General features: G+C 37.4%; 1 protein-coding gene across 1 annotated transcript; it reads left to right on the forward strand.

The window, feature by feature from the left end:
* The first annotated feature begins 8129 nt into the window (after positions 1-8129).
* On the forward strand, positions 8130-11243 carry LOC136823808 (uncharacterized). The gene has a single exon (XM_067079980.1). The coding sequence runs from the start codon at positions 9705-9707 to the stop codon at positions 11232-11234; it is 1530 nt and encodes a 509-aa protein (XP_066936081.1). The 5' UTR covers positions 8130-9704; the 3' UTR covers positions 11235-11243.
* Positions 11244-11689: the final 446 nt, after the last annotated feature.

Consider the following 11689-nt stretch of genomic DNA (forward strand, 5'->3'; position numbering starts at 1 on the left):
AAAAAGTTTGATATATACTTCATTAGTGAAATATTCAATAAATACTAGTTTCAATTTTCAGTGGGCGTTTTTCTAGGGCTTCGTTTGTCGCGCAATTTTTGCGTCACACAAACTTTCTCGGCTGCTCGTAATAATTATGCATTGCCAAATTTGGTTCTCCATTGTCAGGTCAGGATCGATGGTGACGTCACCTAAGCATAAAAAAGAAAGGATTTCGTTTTATGCAATTTGCGAGGTATTCTATTCGCCGTGCGAGCGTACTTTTCGTAGACTAGTCGGAATACTTTCTTTTACTCGCGGGATTGATGGTAACTTTTCATCTTCGTTATTTTTAAAATGAAGCACAACCGAAAAAAAACGAAACTTCAGAAAGTTGCGTATTTCCAGTGAGTAAACGATTCTGGCAATTAAAAAAATTTATGATGATGATTTTTTTCGGTCAGGCAAATGTCTCGTATTGGGGGTTCTAGTCTTGACCCCTAAGCCTACGCGAGATTGAAGCGTTTGGGTAAACGAGACAAACTCCAAAAAAGCTGGTGTTTTGAAGCGCTTCCGTGCAATCGAAATGTCGCTGTTTGTGACGCACTGGTAAAGACTTCACGAATTGAAGTACTTCCACTAACTGCCTGCCAATCATTTCTGAGTAAGTTTTTAACCAATGTAATTATTGCATTACAGTAAAGTGGGATTACCGAACCGCCATCACCAAAAAAAGAATTCGGAAGCCAGCATTCTATCCATTGAGCTATAAATGCCCCAGATGCCAGAGCATGATTTTGCAATTCGTCACAAATTTGATTTGGGCCAAAATTGCGTTGGGTCGTCTCACTCCGTCACGTCTAGGCAACAGTTGTGTAAATCAGTCTGGGAAATCCTCTCAATTGCACGCTTATGTTCCGAGGCTGTAAGCGCGCAATTGCACAGTTACAAAATGGCAGAATTTTTAACGCTTATCGAAATTGTTCTGAAACGGGCAGTAAGCGGTAAGCGTGCAATTGCACCCTTTATTATTCTGACACGCAATTCCTTTCGAAAGCTCTGTTGAATTTCAAAAGTCTAGGGCAGTGTAGACCTAAAGGTCTAAAACAGCATCTAATAACATGAAAACCAGAATATGTATCTTCAATGGGAATCAAAACTATAAAGTGCACTTACAAACATCAATTTGTCAGATCTAACAAAATTAATAACTGCACTGTCATCATTGACAATAAAACAAACGATTTTCTGTCAAGAGCCTTGTAAACATTCCAACAACTTCCATCGAAATGATCTATCACAGCTCAGTCTACCATTTTTAACGCGGTCCGAGAATTGAGCAGAGCGCCCGAGCTCCCGCGTGTCGCGCACCGCGGGGATTGAAAACTTCAATCTGTCAATCCTTTTCTCAAGCGAAGGGTAGTTCTAGTTCTAGTTCTATTAAGTGATCACATAATACGCTAACGTACATTATCATGATATTGAAAATAAAAAGTTATTAAAAATACCTAATAAAATGAAAACAACTAAAGCTAAAAGTGGCTGCAAGAAGAAGTAGTGAGATAGCGAAGTAGCGAGATATGACTGAAGCTGAAAGACACCACCACAAGGATTTAGAATAGTATGTAGTAAGCGAGAGGCTAAGATGTGATAATGTAGACCTGAAAGACTAGTGATTTGATGAAGTTAATAAGATATAAAATATACATTTAAATTTTTATATAATATATAAATATGATTACTTAAAATTAAATATTGTGATTCAGTATTATGTTTAATATAAGCTAAAAAGAAAGGAGAAACATTAATAGTAAATAAATAACTTTTGCCTTGAATGCACGACCTAGCTGCTGAGCTGAATAGAAAAAGAATAGAATTAGTGAGAGTTTGAGATTAGAGGATGATGACTAGATTGAGACTAGATACTAAGGCACAGCAGGAATAGAGCTAAAATAAAAAGCTTGAAATCAGGAGGAGTTATGAGCAAGTGAAGGCAAAATGTAAACAATTAAAATGATACATACAAGTTAAGTATAGTGCTCATTGACACCTTTACAAAAAGAATCATAATTTAACTCAGATATGAGATTCACGGGTAATTCATTCCACAGGCGGATGGTTGACGGGAAGTAACTGAATTCATATGTTTGAATCCTTGCATTGATTGGAATAAGTTTAAGATGAGTGTTACGTGCACGAGGTGCAAGAGCGGATAAAGATTCAACTTTGCCATGAAGAATTTTATGCATGAATTTAACTTTATTTGCTGTTCTCCTGGTTTGAAGGGTTTTAAGTTCAAGATTACGAAGCATCAATGAGGGACTACTCATTTGCCGCCAGTCATTCGAGATGAAGCGTGCAGCTTTCCTCTGAACCATTTCCAGCTTATAGATGTTGGAGGCTGAGTGAGGGTCCCATACGACTGATCCATATTCCAGGATGGGTCGGACATAAGTTTTGCAGCATTGAAGCTTTGTATTTGGGTGACATGATCTGAGATTCCTTTGTATGAAACATCGAGTTTGGTTGGCTTTCTTAACAGTATAGTCGTTATGGACATTCCAGGAGAGCTTTTTGTGGATATACACACCTAGATATTTCGCTGAGTCAACAACTTCAAGTACTTGGTTGTGCATTGAATATGGTTGAATGATAGTATTACGCTTGTTGGTGATTCGTAAAACCTTACATTTGTCCGGGTTGAACTCCATTGACCATTCATGTTCCCAATTCATGAGTTGGTTTAAGTCTTCCTGAAGGCTTATGGCATCATTAACTGAGTCAATGACTCTGTAAATGAGTGCATCATCAGCAAACAATCTTATTTTACATTTAACCAATTCAGGAAGATCGTTTATGTAAACTAAAAACAGAAGAGGGCCGAGGACTGTGCCTTGAGGAACTCCAGAGATAACATTACCTTTTTCAGATGACTCGCCGTTAACGACAACAGTTTGAGTGCGATCGGAGAGGTAGTTGGTGATCCATTCAAGAGTTTTACCCCTTACGCCATAATGATGAAGTTTTAGACAAAGTTTTTTGTGGTCAACTTTATCAAAAGCCTTTGAAAAGTCAAGTAGAATTGAGTCGATTTGCTTAGCTTCGTTCAGGGACTTAGCAAGGTCTTGGATGGTTGTTACAAGTTGTGATTCACATGACCGATGTTTCCTGAAACCATGCTGGCTATCTGTCAGAATGTTGGTGTTGTCAAGGTGGGCCATAATGTTGCTGTGTAAAATATGCTCCAAAATTTTACAGGATATGGAGGTAAGACTGATAGGCCTGTAGTTACAGGCTTTGGATTTGTCGGTTTTACCAGGTTTGAACACAGGGGCAACCAGGGCATGCCTCCAGTCATCTGGGATAGAAGACTGTTTGAGTGAAGCTTGCATCACTAAGGTAAGACCAGGAGATATTTGGTCAGCAAACTCATTGAGAAATCTTGATGAGACACCATCTGGACCAGCAGCTTTGTTAGGGTTGATATCGTTAAGGAGTTTCCGAACACCAGGTTCTGTGATATTAATTTCTGGCATGGGTGTATTCGCTTGACCCTGCAGGGGTGGGATTCGATCGTCAGGAATGGAGAAGACATTTGAAAACTGTTTGTTGAGGATGTTCGCTTTCTTGGTGTTATCAATGTGTAAGCTGCCATTGTCTCGCAGGGGTGCTACTCCATCATTTTCACATTTACGGGATTTTATGAATCGAAACAGTTTCTTAGGATTATTCACCCCATCTGGGCTTACACAGTTTTTGACAAAGTTATTGAATGCTGATTTGCAAGCTTTCCTGCATTCGTTTGTTAGCTTTTTGAAGCGATCCCAGTCTGCAGGTTTTGATGATTTTTTGGCTCGCTTGTAGGCCCTCTTCTTTCGCCGAGATAACCTTTTACATTTCTGTGTTATCCAAGGTTGAGAATAACGACTTGATGTGTATTTTGAAGGGACGGATAGCATGGCATTTTCGATAAGAGCTTTGAGGGCTTTCCACATGTCATTAACAGGGGATTCAGAGTTGTAAGTAGTGGTAAACTCAGCAATTTCAGCAGAGATTTGATCTTTGATGGGCCCAATGTTTGCTCTGTTCCACATGAAGATTTTGTGTTTGCTAGGTTTGGATCGAATAGGATGACATACCATGTCAAGAAGAACAGCTGTTTCGTGGTCACTGAAACCTGGGTGAGGGGCTATTCTGCTGACAAAAGTTGGTCGATTTGTTGCGATGATGTCAAGAGTGTTTTCCTGACGTGTAGGAAACTTGACTAGCTGCTCTAAGCCACAATCGTCAAAAGTCTCGAGGAAGCCTTCGCTGATGTTCTTTTTGTAATTATTGCTAACAATAGTGTTATTGTTCCAGTCTATATCTGGAAGATTTGTATCACCACCAAACCAATGTGGAGAGTTTTTGAATGTGTTATTCAGATCTTTGATTTCATTACATATGTTGGTAGCTACAAGAAGATTGGAATCAGTAGGTCTGTAGCACGAAGTGATGATTACTGGGTGTTTATGTGTCTGGATTTTGATTGAGACAAGTTCGCATGTCTCTGATTTTTTGACCTGTTCTGCAATGAGTTCTCTTTTAACAATTATGATCGCACCACCTTTGGAGTTATCTTTTATTCTGTCACGGCGAAAGCACTTGTATGTTTCAGGTAAAAATTCATTATCCTTGATACAGGGATCTAAGTGGGTTTCAGATCCAATGATAACATCAATGTTATCATCGAATAGCGCATCTTCAAGGAGTTCTTTCTTGTCCCAGATACTACAAAAGTTTATGCATAAGATACGGAGTTGTTTGGCTAATAGCTTTGGTGTGTTATTGCTGGCATTAGAGATGTTTGAATCAGTTGAGGAGTTGAGGGTATTGTCGAATTAATGATGGGCTGATATTTTTGATACCACAGTTGCAACATTCCCAGGTGAGATCAGGAGTTGATTCATAAGCTTGGTAGATAAGACTGTTAATTTCAATACAATCTTTGTGGAACCATTGGTCACATGAGTCACATGCTATTGCTCTTTGACCCCATTTCACAGCTTTGTAACACTCGCCACATGGAAATTTAATTGGACGAGCTGGTCCTGGGTTGGTTTCAATTTGACCACTAAAGATCAGTAACAAGTTGATCAGATGATATGTAGATTGTTTTCTGGGCTGAATTTTTGTATGGATCATGTTGTACGAAATAGTGAAGAACACTTCTTTGGTAAATATATCCCCATCAGGAATGAATGTAATGTCAGTGTTGAATACATATCCGTCTTTGATGTTGTTAGGTTTCAGCCAGATTGTTGAATACAACACAATCGTCAAGAGCTTGTGTAAATACATTGTTAAGATCAGAACTTTGACTCAAATTTGGAGTTATGGTGTTTCTTTTTCTTTGTACGCGAAGCGATTCTAGCTTTACGATAGTGCCGCGGATTATCAATGGATAGTATAGACCTTTTCGCCTTTGCGTCCGCCATATTGAATTGTATGCAAAAATTTAGGTGGCCGAATTGCCGTGGTGAAATTCCCTTAGAAAGTATGCAAAACATATGCAAGTTTACACAAAGATTAAAAAGACAACAAAGCATCTTATAAATAAATATTATAATCATTAGAACAATAAAAGATGGAATTTCTTAATCCAAAAGGAAATATTTACAGAACAACAAAAGCCCTATTAGGAATTTGTTCTTAAAGACATTGCATATTCTGTTTTCATGCCATTAAGAAATTCCACGAAGACGGAGTACACACATCAAACTTTCAAAAAACGCAAACTGAAAGCAGTAATTATGACGTCACACTTTCTCAATGTTTTGATTTGATCATTTGGCGGCTCTATTCCCAGGAGAATAATTTGCCGTCAGCCGAATAAGGATTGTTTTTTACCTTCGCGGGTGATTTTTCAGTTTGAGTTTCTGTCTAATGTTATGGTCTTTTGAAGTGCTTGTTCTAAGAGATGAGTGAATATAATTGTTTTTAGTTTTCAAGAGAAGCAAATTTAATCTTTCTTCTACAAGATTACACTTTAACATAATGCCAATTATGCATGTAAGTTTTTAATTTATACTTTCTTTTTGCATATGTTTTGCATACTTTCTAAGGGAATTTCACCACGGCAAATTCGCCACCATTTTTTTTGCATACAATTCAATATGGCGGACGCAAAGGCGAAAAGGTCTATTCAATCATCATTATCCCTTTATTTTCATTCCTAGAACTTTTGCAAAAAAAAGGAAAAATAGAAAAGTTGTATTTTTTACTGCTCTATTCACATACTGAGTTTGAAAGATCTTCTATGTGGCGTTTTTTTGCAAACTCCAAAAAACTGATTTTCGTCCCGCCTTTGCGGGACTTTGGCTTAAGTGCTTGAGTGCAGCATAGGGTACAAAGTCCAAACATGCGTTTTCCGTAATTTTTGTGTGAAGAGTTAGGTCTACACTGTAGGGCAGTTTTACTCAAAATTTATCGTAGAAGAAGATTCCGTAAAAATGGATTGCCCGTTTAAACCATGCCTTCGCCCGAATTAGAGAATTCTGAACCCCTTGAAATCCCTCAGCAATTTCAACCGGGGCGGGAGCGGGCGTAAATTATAACCATGTAATTGCGTGCTAACACCCTCGGAACATAAGCGTGCAATTGAGAGGATTTCCCAGACTGTAAATGGCAAATCAATCAGATGTTGTGATCTGATTGACTAAAAAAAGAGCTGCTAGCTAAACAACGCAGCTAGCTTCACATAAAATATGAAAAGCAGCACTCAACCTATTAGTTAAATTAACACAATATAAGTACTTACCCATGTCCTATAGTTCACAGCTAAAAGAACTTTTGAAATTATCCAGACCTTGACGTGACCAGTGACGCCCGCCATTATTGATCAGTCAGGGACAGTCGCCTTATTAGGAGACGCCTCCTGATTAGGAGACCCGTCTCCTAATCAGGAGGTTCACGTCTCCTAATCAGGAGACGGGTGTAATTATCTCGTGAACGAGCAAGCTGCGCATGATTTGATTGCTCCCAATGGAAAGAGCACAAAAAATTGATTCCATATGGTGATTTTCAGAAAAATCCACCGGTGGAATCAATCACAATTCTAATAATCCATAAGAACCAATCAGAAGTAAGAATCTGTCTTCTGAACAAAAGCGTCTCAAAAAGAAAAATGGCGGACATGAAAAAAATCAAGAGGGGCTTCCTTGTAGTGCTTTATATTAGGATTGTGATCGATTGCACCGAGAAATTTTGATAATTTTTTTAAAACTTTACCAATTCGAGGCTGCTCTTTCCATTAAAACTAGTTTCAAAATGCGCGGAAAAGCCTAAAGCCCTTAAAATTGAGATCAAAGTTTTATGTCTCCTAATTAGGAGACGGGTCTCCTAATCAAGCGACCCCAAGCGACCTACATGTCTCCTAATCAGGAGGCGTCTCCTAATAAGGCGACTGTCCCTGACTGTTGATCCACTGTTGTCTAGGTCAGTCAGGTACCTGAATAACCTACTACAAAAGGTGTAATAGATATACTATTACTCCATAATAGGTAATATATAATATATAATTCAAACCTGTACTTTTGAATTGGTAAAAAGCGTTGGCTAGGGTACGTATTACGTTTTATTACGCCCTTTCTATCATACGCATTATACATTATACAAAAAATGCAGTCGGGTCCAGTCGGGTCTACCATTTCTCGACCTATGATGATGGCATGGATGTCGTTGGTCATTGGTCTGTTGGTGTGGTGTTCAGTTTTCTTCGTGTTATTGTTGGCTTAGGTGTTTTGTTTGTTTTCTTAACTTGTGTGTTGAGTTTTAAATAAAGGTGTTAGCCATGTCTATTCTGACAGCAGAAAAAGGGGGGGGGGACCAAGAGCAGCCGCCGGCAGATTTTTTTGAAATAGACTATCTGATCTTTATTCCCAGGAGAGTAAATTTTATGGATAAATCTAGGTAGGAGAGACTTTCCTCAAAACACCCAGGTAAAATCCAGGGGTCACCTTAAAGACATCTGCTCTTAAAATCCAGAAGCTTTTCCAGGGAGCTTCATAATTTTCTTAAAAGGTCTCATTTTCTAGGACCCAATCGATGAAATCGATACGGGAAATCAATCGATAATAATCTATAGTGATCGATAACTAATCGATAAACAATCGATACTAAGACTTTACGTTCTTATCGATTGGATTCGATTGTTATCGATTGATATCGATTAACATGGCGTCCTCCAGCTTTTTGGTCCCCCCTAATAAGAGCTAAAATCCCCCATCTGGCCTTTTCCCCCCACCTGTCTTTAAAATTTGTGCTCCCCCCAATTGGGAAATCCCCCTAGCCGTATTGTATAAGGGTTACGAAGTGATGATCCAGACTCGCCTCAATTCGCAAGCTACTATAGCAAAAAAAAGACTCTCAAAATCCCTAGAAAGACAGGCTCATAAGCCTGAATGCCCAAACACACCAGGAAGGTCTTTATTTATCCTATTACTCCCCCCACTAGGTGGAGGACTGAATATACCCCCTATTCGCCTTTCTCCCCCCATCAAGCTTGAAAATTTCACTTCCCCCCTGGCACCAAAATCTGATTCCCCCCCATCTTCCTGGGGGGGGGGATGATCCCATGATTAATCGCTGATTGCTTTCGATTGTTATCGATTAATATCGATTTCTTTATATTCGCTAAAAACGCAACCTTACCGTGGTTTTTCTAATTTAACCCGTGGCAATAAATAATTATCTTCGACGCTACGTGTGAAAAACTAGACAGTTACATCAATATGCCTTCTTACCTGTCTTTAAAAATATAGATAAAAGTAATCACGGAAAAGGACGCGAAAAAAAAAAGACATAAGTGTGAGAACAGAGTAATCAAACTCGTTAGAAAAAGTACCATTAGAAGTCATAAAAAACTAACCTGAATAAATGCAGTCGAAATTCCAGAGAACTTCATAAATTCCCCAAACAACATTACATTACTATGTCAAACTCCCATCACATAAATTTTACAATTACGTCAGAGTAGACTACGCTCGCCACCGAAGAGGTTTATTTGGAAAGGGTAATTATATTTTATTGCTCGCTTCTTTTTTAAAGATTCGCCGGGTTGGAAAAGTATGAATTTCTTTGTACATATTTTACCTACCCCAAATATTTAGGAGGCTGAGTTTTAAACGAATCGTCAAGTTGAAACGAACGATAAATTTATCAAGGTCTGTTTTATTTACCCCCTGGTGACTTAACAAAACAGACTTAACTCGATGTTACAATCCAATTATTGAAAGTTTGTGTCGGCCTTTTTATAATGAGCAAGACATACGTTCTCTGATTACGCAATTTTCATATTGACATTTTCGAGGCATTTTACACTCTTCTCAAGATGTTTTCGCTCGGCATGAAAACGAGGCCAGAAATGATAAAAATCAAAACAAACTTTTTTTCTAGCGGGAAATCTTATAAATTCCCATAACAGTTTACAAAATATTGTATGTCTTCTTTTCCCTTTTCTTTTCTCATTCCTTTGAATTTTTCTTATTATTTATTCTTTATATGTTTACACGAGATATTGTGTATGAAAATAATATGCTTTCTTTTGTGAGAAAATTGATCTTTCTGTGAAGTTTTTATGGAATATAAAAAAAACTGAATTTAGTGTTTGTTTATAGAAGAAAAAACCAAGATGAGTAAAGATTTTCAGTGAATAGAAACAAAATTTTATGTGTCTGTAGTTAAAAATGGCTTCTGAGGAGTATGCTGGATCGTCTGCTACGCGACCTGGAAAAGTTTTGAAAGGAGGAAAAGGTGCATATTGTTGTATACCCGAATGCAAGAGCAGCTTTTATAACAGTGACATGACCAAAACTGAAATTGGATTTTTCAAGATCCCAACTAACCCTAAACGAAATCAAGAATGGAAACGAATCATTTACCGGTATCGACGAAAGGGAGGAAAAGATAAGTTCAAAATCACATCTACAACAGTTATCTGTGAATTTCATTTTAAAGCAGAGGACATTAAAGTCACCCTTGGAACACGTAAAAAGGTTTTAAGGAAAGGAGCAATACCAAGAGTGTTTTCTTTTAAAAAGCCGAAACAAGTAACATCAAGAAAATCACCTAAAAAACGTTTATCCAAAATTTTCGACGATCCTGCTTGTAATACGATTCAAAAGGAGCCAGAGAATAGAAACGTCAATGATATAAACAATGAAGTAAACGAGATCAATGAACTGAAACAAAGAATTGAGGAACTTGAACAAGAAAATTTATCTTTAAAACTTGAAGTAGAAGAACTAAAGAAAAATTTTTACAATTATGATAACATTTCAAAAGATAAGAAATTCTTCAAATCGGAAACAGGGCTAACGGTGGAAAATTTTACAGAGTTGCTATCACTCCTGGATGTCAAAGAAAACTGTGAAAATATCAAATTCTATGATTCTAAATTGAAAGGAGCTGACGACATAACTTTGCCCCCAGGTAACAAGAAACCAGGTCCAAAGGTCAAATTGTCTGCAGAAGATCAGCTCTTACTTGTACTGTCATGGCTGAAAGGAGGATTTAATCTGAAACATTGTTCTTGGTTATTTAACTTGTCAGTACCCTCAACATCAAGGTACATAATCACTTGGATCAACCTGATGTATTTCACCCTTGGTTCAATACCAATATGGCCTTCTAAGCTACAGATAAAGGAAACTATGCCAATATCGTTCAAAGAACTTTATCCCAAAACAAGATGTATTGTAGACTGTACTGAATTATTTTGCCAAAGACCATCTTCACTGGCAACTCAAAGTAACATGTACTCTCAATATAAAAGTCACGTAACTTATAAAGGTTTGATTGGTATCGCCCCTTCAGGATCAATTACTTTTGTCAGTCAACTTTATGAAGGGTCAATCTCTGATAAAGAAATCGTTGATCGATCAGGATTATTGAATAAAAGTTTTTGGGAAGAAGGAGATTCCTTGATGGCTGATCGTGGTTTTACAATTAAAGAGCTTTTGGATCCTTTGAAGGTTGAACTCAATATCCCTGCCTTTCTAGAGGGAAGGACACAGTTTACAACTGAAGAAGTTAAAGAAAGCCAGACAATAGCTTCAGTTAGAATACATGTAGAGCGAGCTATTCAACGTGTTAAAAAATTTCGGCAAATTAGAAACGAGATACCACTAGCCTTACATGGTTCAATAAACCAAATCTGGACAGTAGCCTGTTTGCTATGCAATTTCATGTCACCATTGATTCAAAAAGATTATTAAGAAATTAAAACATTAACAGTTATTTACGTAGCTCAATAATATGTCTTTTTGTTTTAAGGTTCTTTTGATAAAATTTGATTATTTTTGCAAAATCTTATTGCTTATGATTCTACTTTCACAGTTTTCTTAATTGATACCACAGGTTTTTATCAAATGAAATAATAATCAAAAAAGTTTTGCCTAAGCTGGCCTAAGCCTTCCTTCCATGGTCGTGAGTCACAATTGTAATTTAAGGGTTTTTTCTAATCAACAATGAAAATTGAAGTGAATTTATTTTCAAGACTTCCTCTTAGATTTTTTTATAAAGTTTTACTCAAGACCATATCAGGTGGATGCAGGCAACATTTAAAATCTTTTTAGAGAGCTTTCGTTTTGGTAGGTCTAGAACTGAATACTCTCTTTGAAAATCAGAAAAAGGTTTATGCAAAATAACTAGAGAATATACAATATGTAAA

Source organism: Clytia hemisphaerica, unplaced genomic scaffold (genome assembly GCF_902728285.1).
Source record: "Clytia hemisphaerica strain Z4C2 unplaced genomic scaffold, Clytia hemisphaerica genome assembly, whole genome shotgun sequence".
Taxonomy (NCBI): Eukaryota; Metazoa; Cnidaria; class Hydrozoa; order Leptothecata; family Clytiidae; genus Clytia; species Clytia hemisphaerica.

What these genes read in the sequence shown, in the direction of transcription:
- LOC136823808 (XM_067079980.1), top strand. Translation starts at nt 9,705, where the DNA reads ATGGCTTCTGAGGAGTATGCTGGATCGTCTGCTACGCGACCTGGAAAA.